At 41.2% G+C, this 17049-nt stretch overlaps 1 protein-coding gene across 4 annotated transcripts in view; it reads right to left on the minus strand.

Annotated features, from left to right (window-relative positions):
- The window catches only part of MCTP1 (multiple C2 and transmembrane domain containing 1), a 448799-nt gene that overhangs the window by 199531 nt on the left and 232219 nt on the right, over positions 1–17049 (minus strand). For all 4 annotated transcript variants that reach the window (XM_074952853.1, XM_074952855.1, XM_074952856.1 and 1 more), the window contains one exon: positions 8200–8370. In XM_074952853.1, coding sequence (XP_074808954.1) covers positions 8200–8370 — 171 coding nt within the window. The remainder of the gene's footprint in view (positions 1–8199; positions 8371–17049) is intronic.

Below are 17049 nucleotides of genomic sequence, written 5' to 3' on the forward strand. Positions count from 1 at the left end.
TTGTCAGAGGAACTCAAAGCCTTGATGAGCTCCCGGTACCAGAACTACCAGGAGCCTCAATAGTACCTATTCCAGGACCTGAGGTCTCCTGGTGTGACTGAGATTTCTTCAAAGAAGGATCTCTGGTGGGAGACTCAGAACTTCTCTTTCTTGGAGCCTTGTCAGAACCTTCACCCTTATACTGCGAAGGTCTCTGTCACCTTGACACAGAGGTTGATGGGGTACTAAGTGCACTTGAAGGCTGATGTACAAGAGGGTGCTCCAAACCCAGGTCCGAAGCTGGTATCAGGGCTTCCTCTTTCATAAGATGCCAAAATTCAATATCTCTGTTTCAATTTCCAGATCTGCTATTAAAAGTAGTACAGATCTTACACTTGGATAGTACATAGGTGTCCCCTAAACAGTACGGGCATAGCAAACCACCTTTGCTAACCGGGGTGGACCCCCTGCCAGAAAGGCAGTGCTTGAAGCCTGGGGACCTTGGTATAACAAGTGATAACGACCCCTGATAGCTGCCCCTCAAAGTCCTGGTCTACACTATGAGTTTAGGTCAAAGTTAGCAGCGTTAGATCGATTTAACCCTGCACCCGTCCAAACAACGAAGCCATTTTTGTTGACTTAATGGGCTCTTAAAATCAATTTCTGTACTCCTCCCCAATGAGGGGATTAGTGCTGAAATCAACATCACTGGGTCGAATTTGGGTTAGTGTGGACGCAATTCGACGGTATTGGCCTCCGGGAGCTATCTCATAGTGCTCCATTGTGACTGCTCTGGACAGCACTCTCAACTCGGATGTAATGGCCAGGTAGACAGGAAAAGCCCCGACAACTTTTGAATTTCATTTCCTGTTTGGCCAGTGTGGCGAGCTCATCAGCAGAGGTGACCATGGAGTCCCAGAATCACAAAAGAGCTCCAGCATGGACCAAACGGGAGGTACTGGATCTGATCGCTGTATGGGGAGACAAATCTGTGCTATCAGAACTCCGTTCCAAAAGACAAAATGCCAAAATATTTGAAAAAGTCTCCAAGGGCATGAAGGACAGAGGCTATCACAGGGACCCGCAGCAGTGCTGCATGAAACTTAAGGAGCTTAGGCAAGCCTACCAAAAAACCCAAGAGGCAAACACCCACTCAGGGTCAGAGCCCCAGACATGCTGCTTCTATGATGAGCTGCATGCAATTCTAGGGGGTGCCCCTACCACTGCTCCACCCCTGTACGTGGACTCCTGCAAGATGGGGAGTTTCACGCAACAGGGATGAGGATTTTGGGGATGAGGAAGATGATGAGGAGGGGGAGGGTGAAGATAGCACACACCAGGCAAGTGGATAAACCGTTCTCCCCAACAGTCAGGAACCGTTTATCACCCTGGATCCAATACCCTCCAAACCTGGGCTCCCAGACCTTGAAGGCAGAGAAGGCAGCTCTGGTCAGTGTACCTTTGTAAATATAATACATTGTTTAAAAGCAAGCATCTTTAATGATTAATTTGCCCTGAAGACTTGGGATGCATTCGTGGCCAGTACAGCTACTGGAAAAGTCTGTTAACGTGTCTGGGGATGGAGCGGAAATCCTCCAGGGACATCTCAGTGAAGCTGTCCTGGAGGTACTCCCAAAGCCTTTACAAAAGTTTTCTGGGGAGGGCAGCCTTACTGCGTCCTCCATGGTAGGACATTTTACCACGGCAGGCCAGTAGCACATAGTCTGGAATCATTGCAAAAGAAAGCATGGCAGCCCGTGGTCCTGGTGTTTGCTGGCATTCAAGCAACATCTGTTCTTTATCTCTGTGTTATCCTCAGGAGAGTGATATCATTCACGGTCACCTGGTTGAAATAGGGGAATTTTATTAAGGGGACATTCAGAGGTGCCCGTTCCTGCTGGGCTGTTTGTCTGTGGCTGAAAAGAAATCACCCCGGCTGTTAGCCACGCGGTGTGGGGAGGGGTGAAGCGATCATCCCAGAGAATTGGGTGTGGGGGCAGTTTAGTTGGGTTTGTGCTGCACGTTAACCCAAAAACATCAGCCCCTCCTTTTAAATGGCCAATGTGTCTTTTTCAATTTTAATCTCCCTTTTTTTCCTCCCGCAGCTGCAAATGTTTCAACACTGCGACTAGCATCTCCGTCCCAGAGGCTAGTGCAGATAAGAAGGCGAAAAAAACGCACTCACGATGAAATGTACTCTGAGCTCATGCCGTCCACCCAAACTGAAAGAGCCCAGCAGAATGCATGGAGGCAGACAATGGCTGAGTCCAGGAAAGCACAAAATGAATGTGACGACAGGAGGGACGCGCAAGAGGATAGATGGCTGGAGCAACAGGAGAGGTGGCAGCAGCATGATGAAAGGAGGCAGGATGCAATGCGGAGGCTACTGGAGGATCAAACTGATATGCTCCGGCATATGGTTGAGGTGCAGGAAAGGCACAGACTGCCACTCCAGCCCCTGTGTAACCAACAGCCCTCCTCCCCAAGTTCCATAGCCTCCTCACCCAGATGCCCAAGAATGCTGGGGTGGGGGAGCAGCTCCGGGCACCCAACCACTCCACCCCAGAGGACTGCCCAAGCAACAGAAGGCTGGCATTCAATAAGTTTTGAAGTGCAGTGTGGCCTTGTCCTTCCCTCCTCCTCTCATCCACTACCCCACCTGGTGCTTCCCTCCTCCCGCACCCCTCCCGGGCTACCTTGGCAGTTATCCCCCTATTTGTGTGACGAATTAATAAGGAATGCATGAATTTGAAACAACAATGACTTTATTGCCTCTGAAAGCAATGATCGAAGAGGGGAGGGAAAGGCGGTTGGCTTACAGGGAAGTAGAGTGAACCAAGGGGGCAGGTTTTCATCAAGGAGAAACAAACAGAACTGTCACACCGTAGCCTGGTCAGCCATGAAACTGGTTTTCAAAACTTCTCTGATGCGCAGCATGCCCTGCTCTGCTCTTCTAACCGCCCTGGTGTCTGGCTGCGCGTAATCAGTGGCCAGGCAATTTGCCTCAACTTCCCACCCCACCATAAATGTCTCCCCCTTACTCTCACAGATATTGTGGAGCACACAGCAAGCAGTAATAACAATGGGAATATTGGTTTCGCTGAAGTCTAACCAAGTCAGTAAACTGTGCCAGTGCGCTTTTAAACATCCAAATGCACATTCTACCACCATTCTGCACTTGCTCAGCGTATAGCTGAACAGCTCCTTGACTACTGTCTAGGCTGCCTGTGTATGGCTTCATGAGCCATGGCATTAAGGGGTAGGCTGGGTCCCCAAGGATAACTATAGGCATTTCAACATCCCCAGTGGTTATTTTCTGGTCTGGAAAGTAAGTCCCTTGCTGCAGCTGTTCATACAGACCAGAGTTCCTGAAGATGCGAGTGTCATGTACCTTTCCCTGCCATCCCACATTGATGTTGGTGAAATGTCCCTTGTGATCCACCAGTGCTTGCAGCACTACTGAAAAGTACCCCTTTCTGTTTATATACTGGCTGCCTTGGTGGTCCGGTCCCAAGATAGGGATATGAGTTCCATCTATTGTCCCACCACAGTTAGGGAATCCCACTGCAGCAAAGCCATCCACTATGACCTGCACATTTCCCAGAGTCACTACCCTTGATAGCAGCAGCTCAGTGATTGCGTTGGCTACTTGGATCACAGCAGCCCCCACAGTAGATTTGCCCACTCCAAATTGACTCCCGACTGACCGGTAGCTGTCTGGCATTGCAAGCTTCCACAGGGCTATTGCCACTCACTTGTGAACTGTGAGGACTGCTCTCATCTTGGTATTCTGGTGCTTCAGGACAGGGGAAAGCAAGTCACAAAGTTCCATGAGTTCCAAAGTCCTTACGCATGCAAAAGTTTCGCAGCCACTGGAAGTCATCCCAGACCTGCAACAATATGCGGTCCCACCAGTCTGTGTTTGTTTCCTGGGCTCAGAATCGGTGTTCCACGGCATGAGCCACCAGGATGTCCAAATTGCCGGGGCCCGTGCTTTGAGAGAAGTCTGTGTCCATGTCCTCATCACTCTCGTCACTGCGCTGCCATCGCCTCCTCGCCTGCTTTTGCAGGTTCTGGTTCTGCATATACTGCATGATAATGTGTGAGGCATTTACAATGCTCATAACAGCCGTGGTGATCTGAGTGGGCTCCATGGTTGCCGTGGTATGGCGTCTGCAGGAGAGAAGGGTTGCAGGGGAAGCGGTGGTTGGATGACCAGTTTTGCAGACCTACTGCACCATCTGCTGTCAGGACACAACAGCTGAGTGGGCTGCACGCTTGCCATGGTATGGTGAGACAAGAGCAGCCGAGCAGAGTTGCAGCAGAAGCGGCCCTGTGAGACCACCAGGAGAGCAGAGTGGCAGCAGAAGCAGTGGATGACAATGACGATGGTTAGCAGTCCTACTGCACTGTCTGCTGAAAGCAGTATGGGGGCTGCATGGAAAAAAGGCGCAAATAATTGTCTGCCGTTGCTTTCACGGAGGGAGGGCGATTGACAACATGTACCCAAAACCACCCGAAACAATGTTTTTGCCCCATCAGGCATTGGGAGCTTAACCCAGAATTCCAATGGGCGGCAGAGACTGCAGGAACTGTGGGATAGCTACCCACAGTGCAACACTCTGAAAGTCGACGATAGCCTCGGTACTGTGGAAGCACTCCACCGACTTAATGCGCTTAGTGCATTAGTGTGGGGACACACACAATCAACTGTATAAAATCGCCTTCTAAAAAATCAACTTCTATAAATTCGACCTAATTTCGTAGGGTAGACATACCCAAAAAAAGAGGTGGAAGAAGGTGTGAGATGAAAAAAACCAGACAGAAATAGAAAGGGGGCTTATGCAACTAATAATGACAAATAACTTACTAGACTAGACTAAACTAAACTATACTAAGTTACAGTAAAGGTGCACTCCAGGAAAAAATTGGGACCAGGTAAAATAAAGTTTCAGTCTCAGGTCATCTGGCAGTTGAGAAGGAATGGAGAGCGGTCTGTCCGTGAAGCTCACACATCCACTCTAGACATCCTCAGTCCAAGCTACGAGGAGGTCTAAAGTGGATGTATGAACTGAATGGGCTCTGTTACTGAAAATCTCAGATCAAAAGCATATGTTCACTGGGCCCAGAGGAATGCTACTCAAAGAAGAAACATATAATCTATAAACCGAGCCCTCTCTAGAGAAAAAGAAGCAATCCCCTCCATCATAGCTTAATCGTAGTGGTTAACTCCTGTACTGAGCAGGAGTGGATATTGGCCCAATGTCTTCCGTATGGGGCAACTACTAACTTCAACAAAGGCCACACATTCCACTGGATTTATCACTAGGAGTCTTACAGACCTTTGAAAGAACTAAAAAGTATATTCTTTAATCATTTTTAGTAGAATTAAATATCCAAAAGTTAACATTAAAGTATGGGTGAAAATTTGGTTTCAGCGTTTTGGTTTGTACATATAAAAATGTGTCAGCTTAGAGATGCCAACAATTAAAAATAAGTAACATTCAACAACTCTGTATAAAACAGGTGGCAATTAACTTTGTTAATTCTAGCCTCTATGTGGGAATGGATGGATTGGTGAGTTGTGGGAGATGCAAGAGGATGCAGGAAAGCTGATTTCACCCTACTGATTCTATGATGAACAGACCTTCAGACATCTGAAAAGCTTTATGGTATCCAATAAGGAGTTCATGACAACACAATGCATAGGTATTATAATTTCAAAATTTCTTATAATTTAAAAGTTAATCATAGAGTCAGGGAGTGAAAAGGTCAAAATAAGACAAGAGTCCATCATCCATATAGTAATTATGGTTCAAGCCCAAACACTAGCATAGTAAAAATAAGGAACATTCATTCCAACTGTATTTACAGAATGAAGACACTAAGTCAGAAAAAACATGGAAATATGTGAAATATGGAACAATTGTCTGAAGACAATTGGCAGTTTCTAAAACTATACAGCATAATCATATTGTCCTTCCCATCAGTATTGCATCATTCACTTTGGAACTACAAAAGTGAAGGCTGTTTGTTTCAAGCAAAAAACCCAGGGTATGGAAAAATGGTACTTGAAAAAAGTACCTAGATAAAAAAAAAAAACAAAAAAAAAAACAGGCAAAACATTCCCTGTGGGGGTTTTCTAAAGGAAAAAAAAAGTGGTTTTGGCTGCTCTATTAGTCTTTATGTCATCCTTTGCTTTGACCAGGCTGGTCAAAGCAAACATTGCATTAAAAGATTATTTTTTAGACATGTAACACAGAAAAGTAATTTGTTTTACTCTTCAAGCTGAAAATATGTTGCACGTTACTTTATCTGAAATGTTTGAAAAGAAATTATTTCATTAGTTTCTTTGGAACCATGTTCAACACAATGTTCTTTCCAAAAAAATATGTGGTGTCTTCTGACCTCTGTTGGTCCAAACAATGACAATGTAGCTATTAAGCTATATCCGATTAGATAATTCTAAACTGTCTAGTCCCCCACAGTCTGAGTTTGTGAGAAAAACAGTTTGAAAAGATAAAGAGAAACATTTTTTTTGGGGGGGGGAGCAACACAGAGCTCATATTGACCATCCTGACAACTAAACAAAGTACAGTGCTCATGGCCATGCCTTCCCACTCCCCCATGCCTTGCTCCATTAACCCCATCCAGCCCCTCGCTATGCGGACCAACCCCTTTCACCCCCCCGGGCCGTGCCCCAATACCCCCAGCCAGCCCCTCACTTTGGGGGTCGACCCCCCCATCCCTCCAGCGCCATGCCCCATTACCACCGTCCAACGCCCCTCCCCCCCACCCCCGCGCTATGCCCCATTGCGCCCGGCTGGCCCATCACTCCAGGGAGGTACTCAGAAAACAGGGGCCTGACGAGCTCAGCTTCCTACACCAGCCTCTCCTCCCCTGCTGCATGCCAAATCCCTGAGGTAAAATCCACCCTTGGAAACAAGGGCTCGCTCAGCTGAAGGGAGCCCACCTAGCTCAGTAAAAGGAGGTGAGTCCAGTACCAGAAACCACCCTTCCAGAAGCAGCAAGCAACCTTCCCTCACCTTCCTCCTGCACAAGTTATTGCTTGCTCCTCTCCCGGCTTCCTCCAAACACTGAATGTAGATTTCTAAGATGTAACTGTCTTCCCCTTTGGACAGGAGGCAGGCAAGCCCCAAAATCCAAACCAATAGGAGCAGCATCAAGAATTCACCCTTTTCCTGCACAACTCACACCCCTCCCATCTCCAGAATACTGACTTTCTGAGATAAAAAAATCCTACCTCTTCAATAAGCCAAGACAGCTCCTCTAAAGGAGGAGTAAGAAGTAGGACTGAGTGGACTTGTAGGAGCTAAAGTTTTACATTGTTTTATTTTTGAGTGCAGTTACGTAAAAATAATAATTCTACATTTGTAAGTTCAACTTTCATGATAAAGAGATTGCACTACAGTATTTGTATGAGGTGAATTGAAATACTACATATTTCTTTTGTTTATCTTTTTTACAAGGCAAATATTTGTAATAAAAATAATATAAAGTAAGCACTGTATACTTTGTATTGTGTTGTAATTGAAATCAGTATCTTTGAAAAGGTAGAAAACATCCAAAAATATTTAAATAAATGGTATTTTATTATTTTATAGTGCTATTAAAACTTCAATTAATAATGATTAATTTTTAATCACTTAACAGCCCTAGTTTTAATCCTTCCTCACAGCAGCCTGGAAATCTGAGCAATTAATTAGGACAATGAAAAAGGAAAGGAAAAATAAATTAAAAAACCCAAAACTGTGCTGTTACTTGCAGTCAGTGTCCTGTAAGGATAGATGTCGTAAGTGGGTGACCAGTTCCTATGGTACACCCAAACACACAAACCAGATTGGTTTGATCTGCAGGTGCTTCAGTCCCATGCAAATAGAAATCACTTTCACAGGCATCAACAACCCCTGCAATGGGGCATAAAAGAGAGCCCGGCACTGGCGTAATCCCTAGATGAGAGTTTGGGGAGTAAATGTAAACTTCTGGGCATGTTACCATAATATTGCTGTATTTGGCATATTGAAAAATAAAATAAAAATTACTTCTTTTTCCAACGCTTCATTTTCTTCATCCACATATTTACCTCAATTTTAGTAATAATAAATGACAACTATACAAAGGTTCTAGGTGCTGTAAAACCTAAGCAGTAATACAACAAAATTCCAGAAATTAAGTACGAACACAGTTAAAAGAAGTTACCTTACTCTTGTACTTCTGATGGCCCAGCCGGAACTTCACATAGGGATCACTCAATCCATTTGCATCCATGGCCTTCAGTTCACATCCCTCTATCAAAGTGATACTGACTATTCCTCTCCAGAGCTGAGATTTTCTGTGCATGTCTGACAGGCGTAAACTCTGGGGCTGAAACTTCAGGTTAAAGAAAAAACAGATTTAGTTAAAATATGCAAACATTTCTTTTGTAATTTATTCTTCCAGCATTTATTGAAACATAAGGGAAACAAACTTTTCAAACTATCGGTAGATTTTGGGGGTTTTTTATAAATCAAATACAGGGCCAAATACACAAGTAAAATAACCTCTTTACCCCTACTCAAGATCCCCCTCTTTATTCATCAAAGGATCGCATTAGCTCTTTTGGCCACAGCATCACATCGGGAACTTGTGTTCAACTGATTATCCACCACTACCCACAAATCTTTTTTTGGAGTCACTGCTTTCCAGGATATAATCTCCTCCCCCGGCCCACAGGAATAATTATGCTGCAATTAAATAAATATTTTAAGATCTGATGAAGAGGCATTGTATGAACGAGTGAACTGAAAAAGGAATGCCAAAAATATTATGGGAGATGAAACCTTGATTAAAATAGTGCAAAGCACTATGTGAAGCAGGAAGGGGCGGAAAAAAAGAGGACTACAGAAGAGGAGGGAAATAAAGTTCAGAATGGCTGTGTAAATGACAACAATCTGCAGTCCCTAAAATGATTCTTATACCCACAAACACTTGACTATTATGCAAAAACACCGGGGTGGGGGCAATCTTACAGAGGCACCACTTTATATTCTCAGCAGACATCCCTTTGTTGATGTCTATGTAGGTCACTTCCTAATTTGACCATTACTTGATATTTAGAAACAAAACAAAAAATTAAAAGCTTAATTAAACTTTTAAGTACAACTACTAGTGGATCTACTAGCCACATGTGCCAAAAGGGAATTTAGAGAACAGCCTCACTGGTTGTGGAAAAATCCTTGTATCCTTTTTAAAACATAGCTCCTGATTACAAAATGTTCTCTCAAATTTGTTCTTGATATCTTGTTTTCTCTCAGAAATTCTGACACAGACGAAGAGTCCTTATTTGCAGTAGTTTGATATGATTGGCTATCCATAATTTAACCTGACATTTCAAGATTCAGTAAAAGAAGCATGCCACAAAGTGTACATGCATCAAAGGAAATATTTCCACTGTCAGTATTCCCTCCTGCCTACTTGTAGTATTATATAATTCTTCTCTGCCATCTTAATGATAATTCCCATTCTGATTTACAAAGCACATCACCACATCAAGTAGTTCTAGAATTAGGGTCAACAATAAAGGACAGTCATTATATAGTCTTTGTCTTCTATCCAGTATAATACAACAGTATAGTGTAAATGTCAGAGATAAATTAGCTGTGTTTGAATATTTCAGTTAGTGATGTAACTGCTCTTTTCACATGTGTTACAAATATTGCAGAAAGTTAGTATGTTTTCACCAAAGTGAGTCTATTGACTAAGTTTAGTGCATGTTCAATCTCTGCAAAGAGAAAATGGAATTAAACTTCAACATATATTTGTGCATTTTGGTAACATCAGTAGTGCTCTTCCATTCAAGAATTCCAGGACTGGACTAAAGTGATTATCAAAACCATGTGGACACTTGTACTTAAACCCATCTGAACTTGTGAAACAGAGAGTGAACACTGAAAACGTTAACATTTACACAGAAATATTACTTACCTGTTTTGATAATTAACCAGATAGGCTCTCTTCTTCCACTCACATTTAACACAAATATAAGCCCTACTGAATTTCTTGTTGTCTTTTTAAATATTAGTGTGGTAGCCACTATTCTGAAGCGTTTTGCTCTGCTATTGATTCTTACCTGCTATCATCCCAGTAATTTTTCTGTAAACATCATTTATTGCTGACAAATTGACATCTAGATGTGGATATTTTATGAAAGTGAAAATTCTCATACTTTACAGATTAAAGTACTTTTAAAAATTATCATTCCCCTCCCACTTCCAAATTATACTAAATTATTATTGCAACATATTAATCATTTTCTGAATTAAGAAATATCACACCAATCAGTGTTTTTGTTTGCTTCCATAATCTTTATAATATAATGTGCTATTTCCCATTTTTATTCTCAGCTCATGAAGCCTCATGCAACACTGGAAGCTGTGCCTTCATTCTAATAAGGGAAACCATTTGACAATGCTGCCAACACTGGGAAAAAGAAATCAGTGACTACACACTTAAACATCTTGAATCAGGCATAAAATCATCACCTCATCCAGCCACCAGTTTCAGCCTTTCACTTTGTACAAAATTAGACTTGTTCCAAAAGTGCACGCAACATTTTAAAAAAATCAATAAGATGGGCAAAGCAAATGTTGCAGTTACTGCAAATACTTTTTATAAATTAAAATACATGAAAATGTATATTTTAGACAACATACACAATCCTGTCACTAAGTTCTGACAAAAACTGTGGCTGTAATGCAAGTTAAAATTAAGTGCATAATTTAATGTTGTAAATGGAAAGGAAAATAAATATTTAGGAACAATATTCGTAAATATTCATCCTTCTTTTGGCAATAAATGTCATAACTATTTTACCACAATTTGTAGGTCTGTTGAATCAAAAGTAATTTCCAAACACACACTGCAGGATGCCAAAATATTTTTACTGGGATGCTGCTAATTAAAATAAAAACTTGCTATAATTCAAAATATTTCTAGCTGAAGTGATGGAGAATGGACTTCAGTCTCTTTTTTATTATACCAGCTTTGTATACTGTAGTACTAACATGATAGATAATATTCTTAATGAACCACTACCAGAGCTCAAAACAACTTTTCCTTGGCAACTGAAGGTGAAGGAGGGAAGATTTTCTTGAAACCATAAAGTTTGCTACTTCAAACTACAGACTGGAACTAAAAAAATATACTGACTACAGACCTAATTAAGAACAAAGGCCTTATTTTAGAAGACAATTTCCTATCTTCACATTTTCCCCTAAATTTTACCAGTACACCATGACATGACAGAGAAGAGCTGATAATTGTTAAATAACTACTTTTTTCCATTATGTTTGACTAAACGTGCAAGATAATCTGTTACTGCACCTTTCCTTAAATTAAGGCACTTAGAGGGTTTTACTGATGTGTTTTAATGTGTCATTAATGTATCAAATTTAACTATGCCCTCCAGATTTAAGGCCCAATTCTGCTTCAGTTGACGTCAATGGGAATTCTGCTGTTGATTTCAATGGGAGAAGAGCAGGCCATTACTGAGATGAAAATAATTTTCAGGTTAAATGAACAATATTCCCTTCCAGGGCCTTATTTTGGCAAGCTTTTGCTATAAGGTATTGTCTTGCATTAAAATTCCTCTGCCAAACTGATGATGATAAGAGTCTTACATAAAAAAGCATCAGCAGCTGGATTCTTTTCTTGGCATGCAAACTGTGCTTAATTGCACTTAGCATGTTAATTAGACACTCATGAGAGTGTGAAGTGCAAGTGGTATGTATAGATGTAAAATAAAGCTGTTTATGGAAAGACAGAATGATGTCACTGATCACAGCAAGCATTGGTTGGTTTTCCATCAGAAATGCTGATTCAATGAAATCAAAACATTCCATGGGAATGTGCAGATTCAGTCAAAACTTTTGATGAAAACCAGGCAGATAGGCCTCCTAGGACTCCCCTGCTCCTCAGCAACCTGTCAGACAGGTTGCTGGGGAGTCAAGGTCCCAGGACTTGCAAACCCTCAGCTCGTTGGCCGCTTACATGATGGGTTACCAGAGAGCCCAGGCTTCTTAGCACCCCAACTACCTAAGCAGTATGACTCTCCCTGAGGAGTTGGGTAGCCCCTGGGAGCAGGATGAAAAATTCTGTTTTGGCTCTCGAAAAACAGATTTTTTTTTTTTATTTTTTTTAGAATTTAGCTCCCATGAAAATTTTCGAATATTTGAATTTTTCTTCTGATTTGCAATTAATATTTTCCCCCCAATTTTTCCCAATGGCAGTTATATTGTGTTTTCCATCCAGCTCTACTCATCATATTGGACAGCCAGTACCTTCAGTGGACTCCTCAAGAATTTGCCAAAAACTACTCACATGTTCAAAGTTAGGCACTTGCTTAATCACCTGAGGGTACGTCTACACTACAAGAGGCAGTGCAGCTACACCACCATAGCACTGTAGTGTAGATGCTTGCTACAGAGATGGAAGGGGTTCCTCCATCTCTGTAGTAAATCCATCCCCTGGAAAGGCAGTAGCCAGGTTGATAGAAGAATTCTACAGTAGCTGCATCTCCTGTGTTGGTTAGGTTGACCTAACTGCATTGCAGAGGGCATACAATTTTTCACAGCCTCCGGTGACATAACCAGATCAGCTTAAGTTTTAGGTGTGTACCAGTCCTTAGTCAGGGCCTTTAAGAATGTTTGTAATATTATAAAGTAGAAGCCATTATCAAGTCAACATCTGGCAACTGTTATAAGTTATCACAGACATATCCTATTCAAAGCTTAAAGAAAAACTGTGGTAATTGCATAACATTGTGTTGTTAGTGCTGAAAGATTCAGACTTTTTAATGGTAAACACAAGTTTGACTTCTATAATGGTTGTTGATAAACAAATGTTCTAGTTTACCCAGCTCCACATCTGGATATGTAACCTGGTGCAGACATTGCACACTGCATGTAAGGCAACACTATCATTTGCCAGAATTAAACTGAGACCTTCTCAGTTGCTTGTTAGGAGGCTTAGAATCATAGAATATCAGGGTTGGAAGGGACCTCAGGAGGTCATCTAGTCCAACCCCCTGCTCAAAGCAGGACCAATCCCCAATTAAATCATCCCAGCCAGGGCTTTGTCAAGCCTGACCTTAAAAACTTCTAAGGAAGGAGATTCTACCACCTCCCTAGGTAACGCATTCCAGTGTTTCACCAACCGTCTAGTGAAAAAGTTTTTCCTAATATCCAACCTAAACCTCCCCCACTGCAACTTGAGACCATTACTCCTTGTCCTGTCATCTTCTACCACTGAGAATAGTCTAGAACCATCCTCTTTGGAACACCTCTCAGGTAGCTGAAAGCAGCTATCTTTAGCAGCTTACTTTAGACACTAATGTTAATCATTCCTATACCACTGCTTCTTAAGCGAAACTAGCAGAAAGGGTGGACATACTGTATTTGCATAAAACCAGCCCATTTTCTGACTCCAGCATAGGAGGATTTAGACCACAGTTCCAATAGCAATGAATTGCACTTCTCTCTCACTTCCAACATCCAGGATGACTATTTTGCCTATTTCTAAATCATTACAACTCCCTGCACACAGTCAGTTATTTGAATTCCATGAACTGTCAGTTAACCATAGTGGATATGGAAATTAGAATCATAGGACTGTAAGGGACCTCGAGAGGTCATCTAGTCCAGTCCCCAGCACTCATGGCAGGACTAAGTATTATGTAGACCATCCCTGACAGGTGTTTGTCTAACAGTTGTTCTTATGCTGGTTTATGTGCTTTATCCTTACACTGGTCCAATCATTTTGGGTCTGTAACCTGCATGTGAGGTAGGGTCCCCTGCTGGTCATGCCAGAGGCAGAAAGAATAAAATATATTTTAACAGTCATATGTGGGCCCAGCCTGGAGGTCCCTTTCAGAGAGTTTTTCAAAGCATTCTATGACTAGTAAATTGGTTAACTTCAGCAAGAATAAATGGAATAGCTTTATGTCAGATATCTTCTCAGTTGAGAAGCTAATTGGATATATTTGGATTTACTTTACAATATTGTAAATCCAACTGTAGAAAGCGTATTCATACACAAAGGAATAAGGAGGGACAGTTCCCTGGACATGCCTTTCTCAGAGAAGAGAAATCGACAGATCAGTCAACATTTTCCATTCTCTATTGAGTTGGTGTGCCCAATGACTAAATTATTTGGTGCAGCCAGTAGTAAAAATACAAGAGAGGAGAACAGTAAATGAATACTAACAGACAAAAAGAGACTATATTGTCAGGATTAAGGCGGAACCATGGCTTGGAGCATCATATTCCTGAAAAATTCTGCGTAGGGCAGCTTGTATGGTCAGCTTTCATGTTTGGATGTTGGTCCATGTTGCCACTTTGCATACTATCTTTCCTGGACATGCTGGCCTTCTCTACTAAGAATGTGGCCATCCATCTAGGACTGGGCTTTGGGTCCCTAAAGTGGGATTAAATCCCTGATTTTGTAAATTGAATTCACTCAATTTTATATCTGGTAGAAATGACCTTTTGACCTCTGTCAAAGATGAAAGTAAAGAAAAATCAGTTTTGACTTCTTGAATCCTGTTTAAGGACAAAATGGCAAGAATAAAATATTGTGAAATGGAAAATTCCCTTATAAATTGACTCCACTGTGTCAGCAATGCCATGAAAAATGCAGCAGTAAGTTTCCAGCTAGATTGCTCCCAGCTCTGAGACTGTGTGTGGACATTGCTGCTGGGACATCTAGCATAATAGTAAGAAAATAAAGTGACATCGTACATAGCCTGGACTAGATTCTCAATGGGTGTAAATGATTAGTGGGCCTGTGAATGCCTGCGGTATAGCACTGAGTTTCCTGGGTGGATTCACCTATTCTGCAGTTTAAGGAATTTGAATATTTGAAGCTGAGTGATGAGGGACTACTCCCCTGGAGTACAAAAGTTTGATACAAGAAGATATATGTCCCATGAGGGTACTGGCTTTAACACCAAGAGAGAACTTCTTGTAGGAAAAGGTGGAGCACTATCTTGTGGTCCACATTTTTTCCAGAACATCAGTAAATTCAAAAGTTTTATGTATTGCTCAGGTATCCTGGCCCCACTGAAGTCAGTGAGAAAGGATTTTACCCCAAAAGCACATTCATCACTTACTTTGATAGAAAGGGAATTGGTAAAATGCATAAAATAGCACAGAAGGCCACTAAAGATAGCGCATTCATTACTGCTTTTTAGTCTGTCTCTCAGTAAAAGAATAGTGATATCTTGCAATTTGATGATATTGCTGAAAAATCTATATTCAGATGTTGGAACCTTAAAGCAATCTCTTGAAAAACTGCCTGGTTCAGAGATCATCCCTCTGAAAGATGTTTTCCAACTGAGTCGATCTACTTTTATGTTTAGGGGGGCCCTTTATGTGAGTGGTGCTCAGGAACACAAAGTGTAAATCTATCTACTGAAAAAGCGACACAGGCTTCCAGTCTGTCCCCATCTCCACATCAGACCCTTCCTCACTCTCTGCCCTGTCCTTAAGAAATTGTCCTACTCTCCAAAGATCGTTTTTATACTTTTTCTCACTTCTGATTCTCCCACCTGTGGTTACAAGCCAGCCTGTTGGACTCCACCCAGTCAGAGGTAAAACTTCAAAAGCAAATTACACTTGCATTGTCCATCAAGGGATGGTAAACAGGCTAGTTGAAGCTCTCGACCCCCTTCTTGCATAGATAAAAGCAACTTCAGCTTGAATTAACCCCTTGTATTCATATAGCAAAAACTACCATAACAAACAAATGGATGGGACATATAATATTCTTAAAGTATTACAGGCATCCCCATATCCTTCATGAGAGTGGACTGCATTTTTAACTAAAATACAGCTTTATTAAAGAAATAATCATGAGGAAAGCCTTTAGCTTTTCCAAGTCTACACAAAGAAAAAAAATCCCAACCAATTGCTGAATGCAGGTAGAATTACATCATCTGTTTTTTAATAATAAACTTGGATCTTAAATGTGTATATTATATCTCGCAGTGAGAGTAGTGTCTGTAAAGTTAGCAATTATTAGTGTGAGTAAACACTAATAATCTAACATTTTGCAACTGAAACTCTTCTTTTTTTTTTTTTTTTTTGCAGATTTTTATCCCCTTCCTGTTTCTTATTATGATCAGATGATGTTTGGTTTTGGGCAGATAACACATTTGCTCTGGATGACATATAAATCAATACTGAAGTTCATTTACTGTTTCACTGGCCACAAGCTTACTATTTATCCTTTTGATTTCAACACTAAACACAACCCATTTTCACATTATGTGAGTGCCAGAAGTAATAAGATTTCATTTTGGGGAAAAAAAAGGCTATTATTGGCAGTATAGCTGAGAAAGAAAGAAACCTCATCAACGGAAATCAAGATGACGAAAATAGTGAGTGGGTACTTAAGCAATGGGAATGCCGCATCTCGTACAAAAAGGATAAATACTACATTAAAAAAAAACAATGCTACTCATTTCTCTCTATGATTATTACTTCCTTCGGGCTCAATAATATAGAGGAGATATTTTTAACCCTTTCCAGATAGCATTGCACTGTATAGGAGTATAAAAAGTTATAAAGGCAAAGGATTAAGAGATGCAAATGAGACACTCATTGATAGTCGGACAACAGTTTACTAAGGGCCTCGGACGTCATCTTCCCTTTGGATGGAGAAGGACTGGAAATGAATCTATTTTTCCAATACATTTTCATAACCAACCAATTCAAGTTGATGTTCTTTGTTCATGAAAGTTCTAGTTATATTAATAGTTGTATCACAGTATTTTGTACTGGAAAGAACTTGAAAAGCTATTATTGTTCGTTTTACCACATAGACATAGTGCTGACTCTCATAAGTACAAATTATTACAATTAATTACTGAAAAACTACTTTTAGAATGTTTTAGGGAGTTTATAAAAGCAATTCATACCCCACAATCTGTAAAGCCAGATTCCCTTACTATAGGTGCAACTATAAAGACCTTGGAGGGTTAAAAATGTACTTAATACATTTTAGATACACCTA

The sequence above is a fragment of the Natator depressus genome, chromosome 5 (genome assembly GCF_965152275.1).
Source record: "Natator depressus isolate rNatDep1 chromosome 5, rNatDep2.hap1, whole genome shotgun sequence".
NCBI lineage: Eukaryota > Metazoa > Chordata > Testudines > Cheloniidae > Natator > Natator depressus.